Source organism: Pomacea canaliculata, linkage group LG8 (assembly GCF_003073045.1).
Source record: "Pomacea canaliculata isolate SZHN2017 linkage group LG8, ASM307304v1, whole genome shotgun sequence".
Lineage (NCBI taxonomy): Eukaryota > Metazoa > Mollusca > Gastropoda > Architaenioglossa > Ampullariidae > Pomacea > Pomacea canaliculata.
In genome coordinates, this window is record NC_037597.1 from 5,192,428 (window position 1) to 5,214,997 (window position 22,570).

The window sequence follows — 22,570 nt, forward strand, 5'->3', positions numbered from 1 at the left end:
GAGCTCAAAGATGAACCATTCAAAGTGTAAGAGCAGCTGAAGTGGTTAGCAAGAAAAGAAGACATCCATTAGGCAAATAAGCAAAGATGAAAGGTATAAGAACAGCTGAAGGGATTGACGATGACAATGACAATGACAATGACCAACATTAATCCCAGTAGGAAATTATATTTGGTAAATGTCTTCACATAAAAAAAAAAAACAAAACAAGAGCTAGTTACAAGATAAAGATAAATAAATATGATAAGGTTGATCATGACAGAACACTTTTAAAATGCAGTCCTATCTAGATAAAAACATCATTTGGTTTTCGATATCTCATGTGACTTCTAGAGCTTTTTTCGGATCTAGTTTCAGCTGATGCTTTAGTACGGCTGTGAAGATGACGAGGACATGAGATATGTAGATGTAGGCCGTGAAAGTTAAGGCGGTTTGTAAAGATGAGTGAATTCATCTGTTTGTGCCTTCATTTACATGGGAATGAGGTAACAAAAAAATTGCAAATTAAGCATGCTAATGTGCAGCATGCATCCCGGGCTAGAACTAAAAGCAGCCTTTGCGTCAGCAGCAAGTATATCGAAATGTGCGATACATACATTAGCGCACAGAGACAGAGGTGAGCGGTAACTTATGCAAGAACTACACCATCCATCTTGTTTCATTTACCTTAACATCTATCATCGTCGTGGACAAAAGTTCCCCTAAACTGAACCACTCGAGACAAATGCGCACTCTTTCAACAAATAAAACAACAATTGACTTTGGCTGCCCAGGTCCTTGTATTGGCGGCCTGATCAAAGGGTTTTCACGAGACAACAAATAACAACTTTTAGCTATGAGCCAATGCCGTAGATGAACCAACAAAATGATCACAGCCAGGTGTGGAATAGGTGGGTGATAAACATTTAACATAAATATAAATCTGACGTGGTTTATACTCACAGGGTAAAACAGAGGTTACTGATAATCTAATGAATTTATTACCCACAAGCAACCCAAAATCCTTAAACCACATACCAAGCTGAATCCAATCAGACCTGTTCCGCTAATAACCATCCAATGCATCAAAGTACCACCTGTCATTAATTAAGTCACTCCTAAACAGTTCTTGTGACATCTTCTTTGAGTCTTTGGTCAGGTAATACAGAACATGCGTGGGCCAGGTCCTGGACTGAGTGTAAGTCAACAAATGAGTTAGAGATATACTCACAGTACTTCTGTCTGTGACTTCCCTTGGTTACTAATAGAGTCGAAGGTGTAGAACACATGGCACAGCCTCTAACACCACACTTCATAGTTGTAGAGAGCCAGCAGGCAGAAGACTTCAATACAATGAAGTGCGAGGACAACTAGGACAACTACACAGCTGACAGTCGGTAAATAAGGTTATGGATGGTGAGCAACTCCCATTGTAGATATAATTCGGGAGCCAACACGAGACAGCGAGATCCCTTTAAAATTCAATAGACCAATGAACAAGGTTACCACAAGCAAAGTCTCCAGCTCTAGATTGTCCAGGGAAACAAGTGATGGTTGATGGTTGAAGCCGCAACAAACGTAGTGGCCGGGCAGACTTCGTAGTTTCAATGCCCGACACGTGGGACGCTCGGACCAGTGAAAACACATTGAGTATACTCCTCAAGGAGTCGTATGAAAGCAGTTCAAGTTCTCTCCTGTTTGAAACCTGTAACCTGTGCGTAACTTTTAAATATATATTTTTCTTCCGGTGTTCAAAACTTTTCTACCCTCATTCCTTACTTATTACAATAATTAAACAAGCATGGGAGTTACACTCAACAATTTACACAATAAGAAATATGTACGTGCACCATCAAAGTTATCAAAAGTTTTTACCTATAAATACATTGATACATTCTTATAATTATTGTCAAAACATTGTACACATTTAACAAGGCTCGATTCAGAGTCCTCAGCTCAAGAGTGCTTCTCGTTCGACCACGGTCATGTATGGTGGACTGCTGTCTGTCTGCCGAGACCAAAGCTTAGCTTCTTGTGAAGTTCTCGGAGAATTTAAACAATGAATGTGACTAAACCGGAAGTTTTGTATACACCAGCCTCATATTAGTAGTTAACTGGAAAAAAAGCGTCTGCAAGCAGTCCGGTAATACAACTTCCTGATTCGGCGATGGAAACTTCGAAGTCCTGACAATACTCCTATTTTCGCGCTCCTTTGGATGAACACAGTACTCACTCTAGGGCATTCCGTAACCTAACCCTTAGTATCTTCATTTACACCCCATTCTCAAATAAATGGTTAAATTAAACTAAGACAGGGGTCGATCCGGCAACCATTTGTTTCACACGTCAATTTCCCCTCTTGAAAAAAAAATTACTTACTTTGACAGACTCCCACTACATCGTTACAACAGAACTGCCTGTCGTTTCCCCAAAAGCCGTTCTTAACAGGGCAAAGTGCCGAAGCACACGACCTCCTAATACCCCAAAGTGCTTTTGTATTGGTAAATGTACTAGCAAGCATTAGTTCAGTTTCTAGACCAGTCCAATGTCCGGAACCTGTTCTCTGACCATTAGTTTCCTATGGCTTTTACCTACATCTTTGCCCAACTTGGTTAAATACTCGCAGACATTTGTCCAGTTAAGAAGGCCCCTAGCTACTAACACTAGACAGTGTCCCCACCATTGGTGCTGCTACGTCTGCTGTGTGCACTCTATGGTAACTGCAGACAATGGAAGCAAATAACCGAGTACAATGCTGAGTGAAACATTGCGGGGTAGTGCAGGAGTACTTCAGACTGGTAGTCACACGACGAACAGATTGAATCGTGACGACTGCAGCATCAGAATTTCGGCTGTTTAATTCGTCCCTTGCCGAATAATAGACAAGCAATCACACACACACACAGTCAAACAGCAGACAACAATGTTTCCCATTCAGACAGAAGCGGCCAATGAAAATTATTTCCGTTACTTTAAGAGCGCGACCATTCTGGAACCCAGTGCGAGTACAGTGAGGTCATCACGAAGCCAGGCATTCGTCGCTGATGTTGACCGGAAGGTCAGGGTTCTCCATGCCTCTGCGCATCTGCAAGCAAATGTAGTTGTACAACTTCCTCCAGGCTTCGGTCACTTCCGGTGTGTAGCGCTCCCCAAGCATCGTCTTCAGGCCGACGTCTAGAGAAGGCCACAGCCTCTGTCACAGAGAATACATTTGAATACTGTTAATACTGTGCTGACAGCCGGGATTACATAATAGTATGTGACTGTGATAATGTCATCATTATGAATGAAATAAGGTGTCATGTCTCTTATTCTTTAATTTAATAAATAAATATTAATATCCTTCTGCGAATCTGTACTTTTTATTACATGTGTATATTAATATATAAACTTTTACATTTATATTCTTTTCAATACTGGTATAGATATGATGTTCTACTCCAACATTTACCATTGATTCTATATTGCTATACTTGCAATGATTCTGAAGCTTTTCTTGCTATTTTTTTCTAAAGAATGTATGGTTCATGTTTTTTCGACAGACGTTTAAGCTTCGTCTCAGTCTAGCGCCATCACTGCCAGGGAATCCTTGTTTTTAATCAATAAATCTGTCAACAATCAGCTAGACGCATCAAGAGCTGTCTCAATTACTTTCTCCTCGCAAGTTAATAGCCTGAATGTTTATTAAGTTATTAGCACGGAATGTTTGCAAAGTTATTAGCCTGGAATAGAGTGTCAAGCCTGTCCTCTCAGTATGGCTGTCCATTCCTTCATTTAACTCTGCGTCCAGATGTACCAACAGACTTCAGAAAAATCGTAGTATAGCAATAGATATCTGGCAACTCTTACTATGCCAAGAGACTGTCGGCAAATTCTACAACATCCAAAGACTTTCGGCAAATACTAATAAGCAAGCAGATTTCTGGAAATTCTATCATACAGAAGACTTCCAACGAATCCTATCATATCTGCAATATTAAACGACTGATCATACGAGCAGAGTTCTGGTGACTTCTTTCATACCAGAAAACTTCAGGCAAATACTAACAGACTTTGGACGAACCCAGACCTTTATCCAATCACATCATACCATCAGATTTCTGGCCAACATGGCTGTACCTTAAGCATCGTGGGCTTCATGTTCCGCTTGGCATGCGTTTGTCCCAGCGCCATGAGGACGCTGTTGAGGAACTGCGAGTCCTCCAGACTCTCCACGGCGGCGCCCAGGCCCTCCATCACCGTCACGGCGTGGCGCTGCAGCATGTCGCGGTCCACGTACCACTCCAGCTGCGACACCTCGTTCAGCCGCACGATCTTCGGGAACATCATCTTCAAGTCCGGCTCAGTCTCAAAGAAACTGTGGAAGAGGCAACAAGCTATCATTACCATGCCAAGACTGATGATGGTGTGTATTGGGAAGATGTAAACAATTTTTAAGATTATAAGGTATAATATTTGCCTTGGTTAAGTGCAGTATCTGTTTTTACGACATTTGAAAGTAAAAGCTCTCTGTCTGAACCCACCTATCTACGTCTTTTACATTAATAATAATTAATGGTGATAAATGGATGTATTATTGTGTTATTTAACATACCTATCCCTCTTTGGTGTGAGTGCTAATATTTCCTATTCCCTCATTCTGATGTGTGTGTGTGTGTGTGCGTGCGTGTGTGTGTGTTGTGTTGTCATTAACGGTCTTGGTAACCTCGATACTGACGTCAGCTCTCAGGAGGAGCAATTCAAGTTCACGCGCGTTACTTGACAAGAGTACCACGACAGCTCTGTCAATACTTCAGCCTCTCTTCAAAGCAGCCCCAGGGCATAATAAATAAGAGTGAAAAGGGCTTCGAGAACACGATTTCCTATTGTTTAAAAAATAAGATTGTTAACAAAATTTTGCACCAGAAATTTTAGTTGGAGCTCGATGGGACAAAGTTCTCGCCAAAAGAATAGAATTTACAAACATGATTTTTTTTCTGACCACAACTGATTGAGTTGTCAGCGCTTTCAACCTCTCATCGATTTAAAGTGTTTCTGATGCGACACAGAAATGGAAAACTCCCTTCCCCCGAGATTTTAACTAAAGAACCTGCCATCTTCATTTTCCCAAACACTGAGTGTGAAATCCTAGCTGGCAGGGAGTGCCCTTCCCTTCTTCTATTTGTTTATTTAAAAAACAATTTTAGAAGGGTTTATTTAGACATTCTTTCGATAAGGATGTATCCCATCATGTCTTTTAGAGCAGATTTTCAAGATAGGATATTTTATAATTTTAGAAACTTTTACTGCACATATCGTCTATTCGTTTTTATTCATGCGTACGTGTATTCTCTTGTTTATTCTTCTCTGTTTGCATACGTCCGAGAAACACTCCAGCAAGCTGAGCAAATATGAAATGATTCATCTCAAAGAAAATAAATACGTTTAACATTCTCCATGTAACCTTAAAAATCTGTCTTTTCATCCACAACAATGTTTGTACATACAGGATGACCCTTGACCCAGCTTTAGGATGATTGATTAAGTCTGGTGCTAGTGTCTATGCCATAAAATATCAAGAACAAATGAAGTCAAATAAAATAACTAATTTATATTTGGTTTATTTTAACCAGAAGCCTTTTTATGCAAGTATGGCTGGTGATGAGTAGAGCTCAGTCCTCGGGTACCATGTGGGCAGGGTAGGGTCTTGAGAGTGTCTTAAGTTTTCGGTCTCAGCTGCATGTCGCCCTCGGTAATATTGGTATGAACAATTAATTTGTCAGTTCAGTTTCAAGATTTTACATGTACACCAGTAAACGCTGAAAGTTAAGAAAAACTTGGTCTTAATGTAAAGTGTGACTAAAGACTTCACATGAAACCCAGCCCAGATGAACAAAGGAAGGCTTGTGTGATGGTCTGAAGAAGGTCCGTGTAGCAAGTTTCACTAGCCAGAGCCTCGGCCAGGCTTTTGTCAGACCTGATCAGATAAGAGGATGGAGGCAGCGGACCGGAAGAATTTCTCCTCCGTTTCTTGCTGCCAGAAGTCTTGGCTTTCGTATTTGGTGATAACAGAAATGCAGAAAGCAGAAGACTCAGAGGTTGCTTTTTGAAATGGGATATTTTGAGGTTTAAATCACCTGCTTTTGAAGTTACAGCAAAGACTTCAAGAGGTATCCTCAGAGGGAATCGATCGTCAGCGATAGGGTCTGCGATGTTCAGCCATTATCTGGCGAGCGTCAGCATCATTTTGGTGGAGGTCAGCACGGGAGCGTCAGGACGCCTGTCCTCCCAGCTGTCTTGGTAACGACCTTTGCTCTCACTTTTTAGACTTCCTCCCCGCCCCTCCACCCACCCATCACCCATAACTACCAACTTTTCTTACCCGATCAGCAGCAAGCAGTGCCAGAAGATTTTGTCAGCCGTTGACTGGCTTGAACCGTAGTCACAAAATGTCCTACATTTTTTTGGTTAGGATCCTTTTTTTTTTTTACATTTTAAGAGAGATGGAGCTGAGGGCGAAATGGCCGGTCTTTTAGGAATGTCAGGAAAATGTCACCGAGGTCCTTGTGTTTTTCCGTCATTAACCTTGTCACATCGCATTGCTTCACGAGAAAAGGCAAGGCCACACGTGCAAGAAAGGACCGACAGACAATGAAACATAAAATACCTGTAATAAAAATTAGTATGTTTGCTAATCTGTACCTTCATGTACATGTACTACCAATATAAATCAATATGTTTAGTACTATATACATATATGCAAAATACACACGTTCGCAGAACTCCACAAACGCTCATCTATCATCGTTTCCCTTGTCAGAACATTCTTCTTGAAATAAAAAAAGTTGCGTACGTTTTTTTCTCTCCAGAGTGCTCTACATGAACTGTCCTACACAAGTGCTAAGCCTTGGCTAAACATCCGCTCCATTTTGAGCTAAATTTATACCTCCCCCTCTAGCTTCTCTCTCTGTTTTTATCGACTGTTTATGCCTTGCCACGTAGCTTCTGAACCGCCCTTAAAAATAATTTCTCTTTATTTTATTTTACTGCTGATTGTGTTCAGAGGTTTGCTTGGCCGCAGTTTGCATGTCAAAGCTGGTTGGTTACTTGCTTGCTTTGACTGGAAAGTGCCTCCCTCCACCTTAAGGCGATTTCGTACTATGAAGCGAGAGTGGGGTGGGAGGAAACCGGAATACCTCGAGAAACCCCCCAACGGATAGGTGTCAAACAACAACAACAACAACAACAACAACAACAACAACAACAACAACAACAACAACAACAACAACAACAGCGCCATATCCCAGTCCTATGGCTCGTGGTGCTCTACAGAAAAAAGACACACAGATAAACGTACACGGACAAACATAACAACCATACAATTCCATGTGAGAGGAAAGATGTGTAGCTAGAAGCTTCTTCCAATTTATTAGAAAAACTGTAATCCAGGCTGCCGCTCCTTTCCACACAAGTCCAGTAATAGAACGGACCTAGTAGGTAGAAGCCTTTTTATATTATATATATATTTTTTTTTGCCTCTCATTGAGTTGCTTGCAGAATGCCTATTCGAAAAACCAAAAATGAGTTCACAAGCCGTTCACATTTCGCTCTAAGCATAGCCCTGCTCTCTTCCTCGTCTCGACCTCTGTCATCACGTGACCCATAATACCCGAGAGGGTCAAAGTAGCGCACGCATCCAAATAATGGCTTTATATTACGTCGGCTCCGTGTTTTTCAACTGCGTGCGCCTGCGAAAATCGTTTTTGTGTGTGCGTGTTGCTGTATTCGTGCATGTTTGTGCGGGCGTGTGCTAATATTTTAATCTCGTGATCCAAGCATGCCCTAGTATAGGACTGCAGATGCTGCGGTGTTCATTTGCGGCAATAAAGGTCCAGCAGATTTCACCGTTTTCTAATGCCGGAATAAAAATACTATTTCAGTACAATAGGTTATTTCGCAATACCTGGGTGATTCACCCCTCCATACAAACATGATCATAAGCAGAAAGAGGATTCGTGAAATTACTGTCTACATATACCCCTAATGAGCATTTGGTCCTGCACCTTCACTGGCTTCATTCACAGAGTAAGATCTTCATACACAATCCTGATGTCAGGCGGTCTTTATCTCTTTCTGGACTGAGATGTTCTAGGGGTTGTATCTCGAGAACCAAAAGTGTGGGCGACTAAAATAGTATCTTGCTCTTAGCTTTACCTAGTCATTAAAGAAAAAAATTACATCCGCTAGAATTATTACAAAATAATTACTATTTCGTCCATTGGAGAGTAGTTCTTCTTGTAGTTAAATAATAGCAGGACATTTGAAAACCTGATGCTCTGCTCGGCTTTGGCATAAAGAAACAAGACCAAATGTCAGAACTTCCCTCTCTGGTAATCAAGGCGAAAAAACATTTCCAAAATGTTCGATCGAAAAAGATGTTTTTGCCCCAGCACCTCACCACCCGTCGGAAGCATAAGATGCACAGCGTAAAGATTGCTTCCCTTGAGTAATAATATCAAGAGTGTTTTTATTCTGCACTTTCCTCGACGCATGCGAATTAATGGTTTTCTGATTTCCATGGATCCTAACTCTTTGCTGAGTGTCATGAGATGACGATTAAAAAAAACCACACACACACCACGGTTTAACTGACGATGTCTTTTTACTATGCCAAGATGTTAAAACATGTTTTGTCACAGTACACCGACACCAGAAACAAAACTTTTTGCCATGGTGGAGCCTGCAAGTAGCCAACAAACAGTGTCATCTTGCTTCCTCCTTCTCTCTCTTTTCTCTCTCTCTCTGTTATCTGAACAGCTACTTTATTGTGTGATGCTGCAACTCAAGAATAGTGAGCAGAATACTTGTCCACTGAGCTGTACTGTAAACAGTTTCCCTGCTTCACCAAACATTCAGTCCATGACTGATTTCATCTGGCTTTAGTGAGCTGTCAGGCCACCCTGCTCGCACACCCGGCTTTGTGTAAGGTGATCGTTCTACGTGTCAGCAAGATGGCTCTGCAGGGACAGGAGCAGGTGGAGATCGAGTTTAATTAGAACCATTGAGCGTAAATAGCGGCAGAGAAACATCTGTGGCACGCAATGAAAGCCCTGGTATTTTGAGCATCCAGGTAGCGAAATCGAAATAGCAAAACCTGTGTCAAGTCGTCTGGACTTAGAAGTTTACCAAAGCTCGAATGTCCCGGAAGTTATCCCCACGACCATTAGTTTCCTGTGACCTTCATGCTTTCCTGACTTCGTCTAACGTTCAACGATATTAGTAATTCAAAACAGGTGAACGACAAACAGTGTGGGTGGGTAAATGCTGGAAATCACCGAGAGATGTACTGAACACGCGAGAATCAATCCCTTCTTTCCGCACCACCAGACAACCCTTACCCCGAAAGAATGGCAACCAGAAGAATATCAAGCTTTGACACCGTACTCATTCAACCAAAATTCACCCAAACTTTTACAAATAATTAAAATCGGTTAGGTGCGCACATAAGATTTCTAATTGTCGTCAGACATTGCAATTAATTTAATTTAATAGGCGCATTTTCTCTAGCACAAGCCGCGCTCAAAGTACTTCAGTTACAGATTCACGAGGACAAACCTTTTTAAGATGGTCATCAAGAAATGGAAGAATATTATGCTTAAAACACATTTGTCAAAAATGATTTACTCATCTCTTAAATTTAACCGGAAATGCTGGCCTGCGCGAATAAAGTTCGTGACCCTTTGACCTCCGGCGCCTGAACCGCGCACCAAAGCGTGACGTTACCACGAAAAGTAGTTCCAGATACGATTGTGATTACGTGATCTGGCCTAATCTATTTTTTAGACTGAATCGCACGTACATGGAAAATAGAGCCTCATCGCCATGTCAAGAATAAACAGAACTATTAGAACGCTCTGACGGCTATAAAATAAGAGCATTAAAGAAAGAAAGGAATGAAAGAAGGAAGAAAAGAAAGAAATGCAAAGATATAATTTTCCGACTAGATTTAACAAATATAATAAAACGGATTTAATCTGCATGCAGCAGTGTTCCAAGAGAATAGCCTCAGAACAGTCCTTCCCATGAACACAAAAAAATCCGATTAAAACAAGATCAGTGTGCGTGCAGCTCTGTATGTTTTATTGTTGGACTGACATGGCAGTGTCAAATAATTCTATCCGAATAATCTAAACATTAAAATCCATTAACAGAGAGGCCTGCCTAGCACACGCTCGAGAACACTTTAAGTGCTCTTTCGACCGTTATAAGGTTTCATCAGCATTGTGGAAAAAGTGATGCGCTGTGCCGATAAAATAACTAGAAAAAAGGAATTCGTTTGTTCTTTTGCTCACCCGCCATGCCAAAGCGTTCGATAGACTCTCTCTCTACGAGTGTGTTTGTGTGCGTGCGTGCGTGCGTGCGTGCGTGCGAGCGAGCGAAAGAGAGAGATAGAAAGAATATATATATATACGTGTACAGGATGTAAAACTGGACACTCCTGTCGAAAAAGTCATAACCTCTCATTGACATTCGTTTTGCCGAGGAGATATGTGATATTTAAATTGACTGGAGAATTAACCAGCCATTCGTCCTCCCATCGCACTCGAGCGTTCAACGTAAATGTCTCGGGTTCGTGCCCTGACTGGATCACCGAACACGTTTCTACATGAAGTCACGAATGCAAAAGGTTAACAGGTGCTCCGTCTAGACGCTGGTATCTGAAGGCAGCAATCACCTAGTCAGAGCTGAGAGCGACAAGTTCAGTCTCTCAAGACTTTCTAATAAACATTCGATGCACATCGTTAACGCTGTTTGTGGCTTCCGGTAGCAGCCGACAAGAGGAGAGACAAGGGACATCACTCTCGTGGCTTTTGTCTGCCCCTTGATCAACATTTGAATGTCGTCTGCGTCTTTCATCGTTAGGGGTTCGTCGCCACAAGTACAGTGACTGTCTGAATATTGATGATATTTCTTTGAATTCTACATTTTACACAGAAGAATCGTTGACATGCTAGCTTCAACTGTCTTTGACGAGAATTTTATGCGGAGAAGGAGAGAAATGGTGAAACGTGCTTTATCTCGCTGGTCAAGGGAGGAGTGCGGTGTGATTGTTGAATGACGATTCCGTGTGCTTCTGTCAGTAAGTTATTCATCTAGTTAGTACAGGTATTTTCAAAACAAGTTTGAAACTAGTGCTGTAACAGAGCTGATGCGTATTTATGTAACAGTGCTGAGTTATGAAAGTTTAAAATGTTGCAGAAGAGATCGCATCTAAGTGGTTATCTCCCCTCTCTCTCTAAACCGACTGTGGTACATAGCAACATATACATATATGGCCCAGTTTAACTAACATCGCGACTATTAGAGAGTGAATGGAGAAATGGATTCAGTGTGTTTGCTTCCAAACACCGATCTATTTGTAGGCCTTCTACTTTCTTTATTTTATTTTGTTTTGTTTTATTTTATTTTGTCCTTACGTCCACTCTATTCAATCGACATGCAATTATCACTTTGCTGTCCAAATGAAAGAGACGATCAACCAAACCTACCAGTATAATGTAACCCGATCAAGCTTCGTGAGACCATTCTTCTTATCAGAGGAAAGACTTTCGATACCAGCTGGGTGAGTGTTCTGTTTTACACCTTTAAAAAAAAGATAATTTTGGTTTCATTTGCTATACAAGGTCATTAATGCAAGAGCTGCATGCACTCTCCCTTTGCACATCCCCGTTATATTCTTACGATTTCCTTTTGCCACGTGAGTGAAGGACACTATCTGCATAAGCCAGCGAAACGCTCTCAGGTCAGATATCGGACATCCGTCGCCAACACGGTTACCACAACCATAAAAACAGTTGTGGAGGCGATGGGTTTCGCAAAGACTTGAAGCTGAGGAAATGGGAAGTCCACAAGTCACGATTTAACGAGCACATCCGGGTATCAGTTCTATCAAAGACAGACAGACAGACACCTAGACAGACAGACAGACAGACAGATCCAACCTAAGTTTTTTTTCACTTGATTTTCTAATTACTTCATAGGTCTGACCCTCTGAACAAAATAAACCGCCCATGCACCTGAAAGCTTCTGCTTGTAATAGTTTGATTGATTCTTTCTGCGATAATATTTCTTTTGTCAGTCTGTGAAGGACGACGTACGGTTTCCGACAACCTGGACTGATGCTTGACCACGGAAGGCTGTCAGTTTTACCTTGGGCATCCATTTAAATTTCCTTTGATTTGGTCTTACAGCTCCAGTCAGATCTTAAGCAGGGGATGGGGCTTAGAAAGCAGAAACCGCTCTCAAAGACTTCTTTTGCCATGCGTTATTACTTTAATTTTGTACGAACAGAATTTCAATCGGTCTATCGGTGCAGAAAATTATAGAGCTAGGCACATTTCCAGAATGACAATGACAATGACAATATTTAGTGATCTTTGTAAAAGTTGTAATGGATTGTTATCTCCATTTTCCACCAGATGTTATTATGACTATCCAAAAATGCAAATCACAACTTAATTGCTCATCCCACATCTGACCCTAAAAGTCAGTGATTTTTTTTTTTGTCAGACTCTCAGCAGTCTGTCATCACATTTGTTTTGTGGTCATTTTAGGTTGTACACACCACACTATGAAAGGGGCGAGTGCGTATGCATGCTTGTATATGCGTGCTTTAGCTGACCGATCCCTAGTGTACGTCTCGATCACGTCGTCGGCTTCAAAGGGTAAGCAATCCGCAGACAGGATGCGGGAACTATAATCTCGTTCTTACGTTCCTAGCTGGAAGAAGACCGCATTATTAGCTGCAGGAGCTACTACTTTTTTCCGATGTCTGCCATTCATAACAATCGTCAATAACAGAACCAAACGGAAGATTCTGCTGCAATCAGTTGTGAACGCCTGAACTGATGTTTTTCTTGCATAGTTGTGGGAATTATATACATCATAAAACTTCCGTCTTGGACAAAACACATCGCCATAAATGATCAGATCGCGCAGAAGATGATGGTGGCTTTCCGGTAATTTTCTACCAGGTAGTTCTTTCTGTTTCAGCTTATTCTACTTCGTTCAAGAAAAGCTGATTTTTTTTTAACGTTCTTGATAGAACATTTACATGGTAAAGGACAATATGGCAAGCACTGCAAGGCAATGGAAGGCAAGAATAGGCAGTTAGAGGCATAGCAAGTCATGAATAGAAGGCGACGCGATGAAATGCAGAAATTTACTTTGTACCCGCCGTATAAACCTTTCCCTTGCATAGCATATAAACAGGTTCCCGCAAGCACACACACACGAGAGAACATTTTGCTTACATCTGTGTGTATGTGAGTGAGTGAGAGTGAGAGTGAGTGACACACATTTCTCTATTTCATGAGGACCACATTACACAGACTGTCTTGAAAACTGTCGTACTCCGTATAAAAGGGTTTTCCTAGTTCTTGACCGTCCCCCATGAGAAACCCGGACAGACACCATTATCTCTTAAGCGTACTTCATCGAACTTGTCTCAGGCCCTCTTCTCATGCCGAATGGTCCCCCAGAAAATGACCGTTTTCATCTTGCGCTTGCCTGGAGACTGTCAAAGCGTTTCTTCTCTTGCTTCTTTCACGTTTCTGGTTCTGAACCCTGCGGCATCCCTTTAGCAGCGACAGCAGTTGCAAACACAGAGATCTGTGATTGACACATTTTCATTGCGTCTGCCCCCACCCTTCCATGGTGTTGCAATAAGCGATGGAGTGGACGTTGGAAGCAGCTGTGGGTGGTAGAGTAATGTCAAACTCATTTCCCCCTCCCTCTTTTCTCACACGATAGGTGGTAGCAACAGATAAATATATCCATCTTTCGCAATACGCGGACCACACCAGTGAGCGGCCGGTCCTAGTGTCATGGGTATGTGCCATAAACGAGTGATGTCGACTTTATTAAATTTCTATCAAATGACGGTTACGTCCTATATCATAGTTCATGCAGACATTTCTTAAATCACTTTCTTGGGCAACGCGCTCTACCCCATGCTATCGTTTTCTCTATGCTGGTGCTGGTGCGTATGCTCTATGCTCTATGCTGGCACACACACAACTTCATACGCACTCTCAGGCACACCTACACAAAGACACACATAAAGTAAAACTTTCCTGAAAGAAACCGCTTACCATTAACAATGGATGGTAAACAGAAGAAAAGCAGGAAAGGAGAGTGGATTGACTTGTTCGTGATGAGTGCATTCTAACATGGCCAGTTGTTAGTAAGTTATATTATATCTTTAATAAGACATTAACAGCTGCACTTATATAATTTATCTAGATAGAGAGAAAAAGGTGCACGTAAGTGACACGACCACACGCAGTCCCACTTCCTGAGTGTTGATAAACATTCCAGGTGCGTACACGAAGATGCAGTCATCCAGTAGTACTTACTGGTCGCTTGGGTGAACCGTGTAAATTCTAAACAGTACGCAGACGACTACGCTGGCAGTTTTATGATAGTCAGTCGTTGCCATGATTATAATGGTCTCATAAAAACGAGACCCGTTCAGAAAGACAGTCGCGCGAGGGTAGCACTCATCTGACACGTGGAGACAAGCCGGTCGGAATTACATCCGCCGGAACAAAGACATTGTTTGGCCCTGCGGTCACGTGTATTTAAATGGTGTAGTCGCCCTCTGACGTGCGTCACACATAACCACGCTTGCGCAAGGACTTGCAGCTGTGAATGCTCTTCAAATTCTGACTGAAACCCTCTGGAGGAGGAAGTGGCCACTGTCGACCGTTGGAACGACTCTGTCGCTCAGAACTGTTTGCTCCTGGCTAAAGTAATCTGTGCTCGCTAGAAGCTTGGTTTGCGTGGCCTAATTAATTCCCTTGTCCGCAGGGCTTGCTTTCCTCTCTCGCTCTCTTTCTTCCCCCTTCCCCGTTCCTCTAAATCAATGATGGCTAGGTTTCGGCCTTTTTTTTCCTTTTTGGTTGCGCAAATAGTTTCTAGGCGTTTTAATTAATTTAACTTTAAGACTCGCTGAATTAGAAAAGTGTCAGTTTATCAATGTTAACAGATTTTAAATGGTTTAAAAAAAGAACATTAACTATGATTAGAAAGCTGATTTTAATACACTAACGTTTAGCATTTGTATAAGAAAGAAAAACCCCCTGGAAATTCTGTCATCAAAATATTAACATAAGCGCTTTAAGTTAACTGTTTTGCAAAGGAAAAAATAAAGCGATAAACAGAAATTTAGAGACGTGTACACAGACATGTGAAACGACCAACCAATTATCAGACGACCAGAGCAGAGAGGACGTGGGATGACTACTAAGCGTGGGATATAGTTTGGATACTTTGCACCTTTTCCTAGTTGGTTTTTACATGACACAAAAACTAAAAAGACTTTTTTCAAGGGTGATGATTGTACAAGAACGTCAAGGTTGCTTTTGCTTCCCAAGTTACGATACATATCGATTACAATCAAGCCACCCTGACCAAATCATTGACTGAATCTTGTGTTTCTGGACTTAAGCTTGTATGCATTGGAAAAACCATTTTGTGAAAACTAGAGACATTTAGGTGGAATTATTGGATGCTAGTTTTCCTCAAGATATCGCTGATGTCAACTATTTTGTCCTCCCTTTACAACACCTAAAGTATCACCCAGCGCGCACCCACGTGGCCATGTATTCATGCGTTTGTCTTATCGCCGTCGATGGCCTTCCTTACACAAACTTCCGTAACTTTGTGAGAAGTCTAAGTCATGTCTGTCATTAGCGACCTAACCAGGAAGCTCCTCCTGCTGAGACGTCTGATGAACCTGCTCTGCACGACTTCTATGGTTTCCTTACCCCAGGATGAAGGCTGACAGAGAGCAAACGATTGTGTTGTGTGACAGTAACACAATACCACAAACTCCGTCTGTCTGGAGTTTACACTCTGTCTGACAGATTTCTCCCCTTTCTGTGGGCTTCTGCCATCGCGACAAGAATACGATGCCAGATAAGTGGGTTACGGATATTCTGTCACACCAAGTCAGACAGCATAATTGCCCTCCGCTATAAAATATTTTAGGTTTATTTTCATGAAAATATAGATTAAACATCTGTCGTAACTGGGTGTTGTTGGACATTTTCATTAAGTCAATGTTTTTAAATTTACATTGGCATAAGCATTGTTTCGTCCAATCTATTAAAATGGCTGAGTTTTTGTTAAAAAGTATATAGTGTTGATATCGAAGTTGTATACGGAATTGTGTACCATCTATCAGATCTTCCAACTATCTACTGAAAAAAATGTAGATTTGCTCTGAAAATAATTACTAACAGTTCACAAGGATGTTGACATGCCGCTGTGTTATCTTGTCTACAAAATTTATTTATGATAAATGTATCCTTGTTTCCTTTTATCATTTTTCGTGTACAAATAAATAAACATAAATCGTCGAGAAACAGAGGCCAACGAACTGCCAGGCCATGCAGTTATTATTTTTTTAAACATGATTTATTGACGAAGTCGACACATTCAATTTCAGTCTGACAAGGCGTTCCTTTGATGTCTTACAGTTGTCAACTAAAGCTCGCAGAACGGACAAGAAAACGAAAAGAACCTTAGTCCATCACGCAATTCCTCGCATGTATATTACAAGATGCTTTATCTTGCATGGACAAATCTTTTCCACATATGAAAAGGGGAAAAAACAGTCTATCTGTCAAGCATTACATTTCTGGTCATTTTAGAGAGAGTTCACTCGTTTAGTCCGGACTGAAACTCCTGTCGAAATTAAGTCTGTAGTCCCCGTGCAGGGCTGTCAAGTCTCCCTCCCGCGAGGCACACACATCACGTGACACAATGACGGATGTACGTACCGCTGTCCGTAGAGCGCGGGTTCTCTGCCTGACCATTCTGTAGAGCGTTACAGACTCAACCAGAATTTCCGATCTGAGGAAGAATTGCGTTTGAAAAATAAACTGCTGTTAACTGGGTTAGTAACTATTTCGGTGGTGATATTGATCTACCATTTGTAAACCGACGCCAGCAACCTACTTACTGTAATCACTGGTTAAAAGTCTTGGCCTCATAACCTTTTAGGTCATTGGGGATGAGGTGTTAGAGACCACACTTTTCTTGGTGCCAGCATTTTTGTGAGAGAGGTACTTATCTCATTACCCTACAATTACTGAATTTAAGCAAAAAAGAAAAATAATCTGTATTAAAATGTGTAGTCCAATAGACCAGATATTTTTGTTAATATTAGGAGAGCATAGGTCAACTAAGCCACAGGCAAGTGGCAAATTTTGTTTTTATTGATTGACAGTTACCGCGTGATCTTTCCACAAGCACGGTTGAATTCAGACATATGACAGAGTAATAGTTAGAATAATAAGTGGAAGAGATAATTTCTTCAAACACGTCATTCTGTCTCCAGGAAATGGTGCATCGAAAGGAAAATGGGGCCAGAAAATCATTCGTTCGATTCTTGAGAAGCTATTTGCTTTTGATCAGCACAAAATTCCTGCACACAGAGATGCGATCTTTGCATTGTAAATTTCTGTTTGCCTTGTTTCAAAGTGTTAGCAAATGAAATGTGAGCAGGACGCCTAAAGAAGTGTACACTGCGGAAGAAAAATTGCCTGTGTTTTAGTGATAGTCGCTCACTGAGAGAAACATCGATCTGCTTGTTGGTCTCATGTCTTTCAAAATAAATGTCTGCAGATCGATATCAGAATCATTATTGGAGCCGACAACATGTGTCATTAGACGCCCCAAAATAGCACGCGAGCGCGCACACACATATACACGCGAGCCCTCACGCATGCATGCGCACATGAGGGTCACGAAAGAGCGAAAAAAAAAAAAAAAAAAATTCCAAACCTGACATTATTGATTCAGTGCCTATCACGCATGTTACCCCGTCCCCACAACCACCCTCCTTTTAAAGGACTAGTTGGTGCAGTTTTTTTCCCTCGGTAAATCTCAGTACAAGGTCTGGGAGAATATCATGCCTAGAAGGAAGTCAACAGCAAACATCAGGATTGTACATAGATATTTTTATGCTCTGAAACCAGTGGAAGAGCTTGGACTTTGTATACAAAATCTCACCAGTCTGTCTTTTTTGTGCTCAATGATGTTTGTAGTCGTGTGTCTTGAGAATGGAAGGCTTTATTTTAGAAAATAATATTTCGCACTGATTTTCTTTCCAACCATTATAAAATAGTTTGTACTCTCATCTTTCCAAACATTAGAAAACAGTTTGTACTGCCGGTAGTTCTTTAATCATTGCTTACGTCAAGCGATTAATTCGGGATATTTTATGTTTCACAGTTGACAAAACTACTTCACATGATGAAAATAACTGAAGTTTCATTCGACAATCGCCCAGGCACCAAATTCACAAAGCGAGGGTTTAAGTCCCTGACCCAGGGAAGATCAAGGGCACGACTCTTGTATCCCTCTCCTGATGCTTTGCCTTTGGGACATTAGTGACAACGATTCCCTGAGGTAAAGTAACATAAGCAATGTGTCTGAGTATCGCTTAAGAACTGCGGAGACAAGTAGTTTGTTCCTGATTTCCCATTTTACTCCTGGTACTACAGGCTGCTTGGATTGGCAGAACGACTGTTTGGATGACTGATTTGAAACATCAACTTACGTTTAGTATTCTTTCAAAACCACTGGACTCACACACTCTTTTATGACCTAAGTGACCTAACGATGTTGAAACTTACAAACATAAACAACAACAGCGTAGATCATGACTGTTTGTACCGTTTTCGACATCCCTCTTTCCAGCAGGGCGTCGCATGGCCGCTCACGGTCACACACTGAATTTATATAAAAAAGTTACATAAATGATAACAGCTCAAACATGGACGAAGACAGTGATATTCGTCCTGGGTTTATGTCTATCCCTTCCTTCATCATTCTTTTCTCCAGTGGTGCTAGTTGGAACGACTTTGATATAAATAAACCAGTTAGCTGAACATCTCACCGACTCTCTAGAACCATCCTCTCCATCGTTCTCTCGCCAGTCAATCCTGGAAACAGTGCTGACTTCAGGACTGTCACTCACGCTCTTCATACTGTCAAAGTGACCTTGGGCACATGTTCTTATGTCTCTCTTTCCTTTTCCCTACCACGGCCTGTATTGCCCTCAGCGAACGCCACCAAACTCTTTCTCTTCCCTCCTCCCCCCACTTTTAAAAAACTTTTCTCAGCCAATAATTTGATCACAATTTTCTCAAAGTGATGCAAACCATTCTCGATAGAGGCATTCTCTTTGTAATTTTGTTACACACACTACTCCAAGGCAGGCTAAAGCTAACGTCTTGGTTTATTTCCCTTGCAAGTGCTTGCATGCTAACGATTATCCCCCTTCCTCCATCCTATTCCTGTCCTTAATTTACCCTGGAGCATATGTGTGGGCATCGGTCGGCAACGGTAGGGGAGACTTACTCTGCCCTCAGGCTTTTGTGGAAAGGTTCCTGCCTTCCGTCTTAGACCTGCTAACACCCTCCGCCGCAGTTCCTACTCGCGACCGAACTTCGAGAGATCGGGGGTCACATGCACGACACGTTGCTACAGACATTATTTGGGTGGCCACCTCTCAACTAGTCAGCTAAACGGCTAAATCTTTACGTTGTTTTTAGACGACTGGTTCGTCTTATCCCGTTTAACACAACGCCTGTGAAGGTGTTGTGCTAAGAAGCTTTTGAAGTGTGAGTTCTCAAAAAAGAAAAAGGCATACGTCAGTTTGTGTTCCTACCTATCTCCTACCGTTAAGCTTTGTTGCTTTGGTAAACTGATGGTAAAATAATAAGCAAGCGACACCAGTCTGCAAATTACCCTCTGATGTCTTAACAAACTGTCTTATAGAATGGTTTGTTCGTCAGTCCGCCGATTCGCCGTAAGGCACGTCCGATCTGTCTTTCTTCTGTCTCTCTTTATATGCTTCATCGAGTCTTACTTGATGAAGACGGCGACCCCCAGCCCCGCCAGGTCCTTGCTCAACACCCTCCAGGTCTGCTGCACCATCTGCACCTCTGCGGGTGACAAGTAGCGTCCCAGCTGGTCCTCCCGGCAGCGCTTGGAGTCCACGCAGGACAAGAGGGAACTGGACAGAGTGCCCATTGCATGACCACAGAAGCTCCGGAAGGTGTGTCCTAGCTGAACAAAACGCCTGTGTAAACTCTTAGGTCAACTTTGTCTCGTGTGCTCACCTACACTAAGGTGTATTTAAACCCAGCGCACAGTCGAAGTTTAATCTGCTCACGCGAAGACAACCAATCCAGAAATAAATCCCAGTGTGTTAGTAAGTCAATTGAAGTTACCAGGCATGGAAGTTGGGTGGCCAGTAACGCGCAGCTTACGGTTTGTAAAGAATTCATGTAATGTGCACGACGTACAGTGACACTCACCTGACGTAATGTGCACGTTGCATTGTAATGCAAGAGTAATTCTACACCACACCACACAGAAACATTTGTAAGACAAAGCGTTGCCGACCAAGCAGAGGCCTCGTTGTTTTCATCTGGAATTCTTGGAGTCTGTGAAAGTTAGACGACATTGGTCAAACTTTTATCTCTCGAATCGATCATGTATTCTCTGCGCCTTAAACACTGAAACTTTTACAGCCAGGTGTAGTGATTGTTCCAGCAAGAGAATCCGCTGATCAAGGCCAATTCTCGGCCACTGCGACTAAACTCTAAGCGGTGGCTGCCTGGCTACTCAACGGATGATGATGGTGATGATGGGGCTACTTGGCATGATCAAAGACAGGGAGGACAGATTGAAGAACTGCCGGTCCGGCGCGCACGTGCCGGCGCGCGCTGGCTGCTTTCGAGCTGCGTGGCAGCTGAATATATCCCAGCAAACATGGCCTCACCGGGTGCTACTCCCTCATCAAAACGAACGACTTCCAGCCCTCCGGGCTCCGCGAAAGCAGAAACAGCTTCGCATTCGGGCAGGTGCGCAGCTAGACCACAGCCAGGATGTCGGATAGAGAGGCAAGAAGAGAAGTACTGTCAGGAATGAACTTAGAAAACACTTCATTAATTGACATACTCGACAGTAGAGAAACTGGAGGTGAAGATGCCAGTACAGAAATAATTTGAATAGAAAGCAAATCGTCATTGATTTTTCTTTCTCTTTTTTCTCACTCTTCACCCGCCCTCTCCCTTTCTCTATCACAAACAAAATCTCTCTTTCGGTTACACTCCCTTAAAGAAGAAGTGTGCAAGACTTGAGGAAGCCACGGCAAAGAATCCAAATTAGTGTCATACTAAGAAGACTGGATCAGACACTAAATAGGAGAACTTCCTGGCTTTGACACCAAGAAGTTTCCAAAGGCATTGAACCTGGTGAATGTCATTCGGAACATTCCAGCCCTCACAGCTCTCGCCTAACACTTTTTTTTCAACAACTCCTGCCATCGCGGCCGTAAGCACGCGTGAAGTGTACACTTGAAAAGTCAGCGACATCGCCTTCCGATAGATGTAAAGCCCCAGCGGTTTTCCTTGGCCTCATTGAACGGCAGATGCAAATCTTATTCTGAACACTGATTTCATCTCAGACCAGCTATGCATCCATTCTTGAGAGCTGAATGTATTGTGTCAGAAACACCCAATCTAGACATTCCCCCAGGCACTCGATGCCATCCTTCCTAAAATATGGACTTTTTCAGGTTCTGCTGCTTGCAGAAAGAAGATTGTTCGTAACACTACACCTGTTGGTACCTCCCAAGATTTCTAATTGTTTTTTCTGTTTTCATGTGAATTGTATTATTTCAGAAGCTCTTCCACAGAGGAAAAGGCGAGGTAAGGTTTGGCGACACAAGAACTAACGGCTCCACAGTACGTTACACGCTTGAAGCAGTCCACGCAGCAGTTGGCGCCTCAAAGACGGCGGATGGAGGGTGTTTGTAAATATAAAAACTCATGGAAGACGCTAGCAAATAAATCATATCTGAGATAGAAGAAGATAGTAGTGGATTAAGGGTGAGGAGGAGTTAGGGGAAAAGTTGGTAATCTCATTTTGCTTCTCTGTTTACAACCCTTTCTTCACACTTTTCATCAACACACGAGAGACCGACATACAAATAAATGTAAACGTAAATACAGAACAGTAATCCACTGGTCTAAAGATTACAAAGGGAATCGGGGGTTCACTGGGAGTCAATGGTTTTGATGTTAGTGGTTCTCGTGTACATAAAGCAGACACCACCCCTGGTGATGTTGGTCAATAACCACGGGACTTCTTTGCACCCATTTGTAGATTTTCTTCTTCCCTCCCTTCTCACCCCTCTCTGAACAAAAGGTTCCGACAGGGGACGAGAAAGCTTTTGTGATCGGTAAATGTTGTTCGTGCCGGAGATTTGGTCGAAGTGCTTTCCGGATGTTGCAGGTTGTGTGCTCTTTGCTCTGTGAAGTGAGACTCAAGATCGATGCGCCCTCTGTGTGTGTGTGTGACTGTGTGACCGATAATGATAATGTCACTGTACAAACCGTTTCATTGATGCGAGGGCGCTCACACAGGAGTGGGATGCTGAGCTCTGCAAACTTTTTATTTTATATCAACTGAACTGTAAAACCCACCAATCACTTACCGCACCACGCATCTTTTCCTTTTCCCTATT

At 42.2% G+C, this 22,570-nt stretch overlaps 1 protein-coding gene across 1 annotated transcript; it reads right to left on the reverse strand.

Moving 5' to 3' along the window:
- Window positions 1–769: 769 nt before the first annotated feature.
- Window positions 770–21,711, reverse strand: LOC112571256 (neuroglobin-like). The gene is made up of 3 exons (XM_025250130.1): window positions 19,904–21,711; window positions 4,099–4,336; window positions 770–3,172 (listed from the first exon to the last, which is right to left on the reverse strand). The coding sequence occupies exons 1-3, from the start codon at window positions 20,065–20,067 to the stop codon at window positions 2,999–3,001; spliced, it is 576 nt and encodes a 191-aa protein (XP_025105915.1). The 5' UTR covers window positions 20,068–21,711; the 3' UTR covers window positions 770–2,998.
- Between the last annotated feature and the right edge of the window lie 859 nt (window positions 21,712–22,570).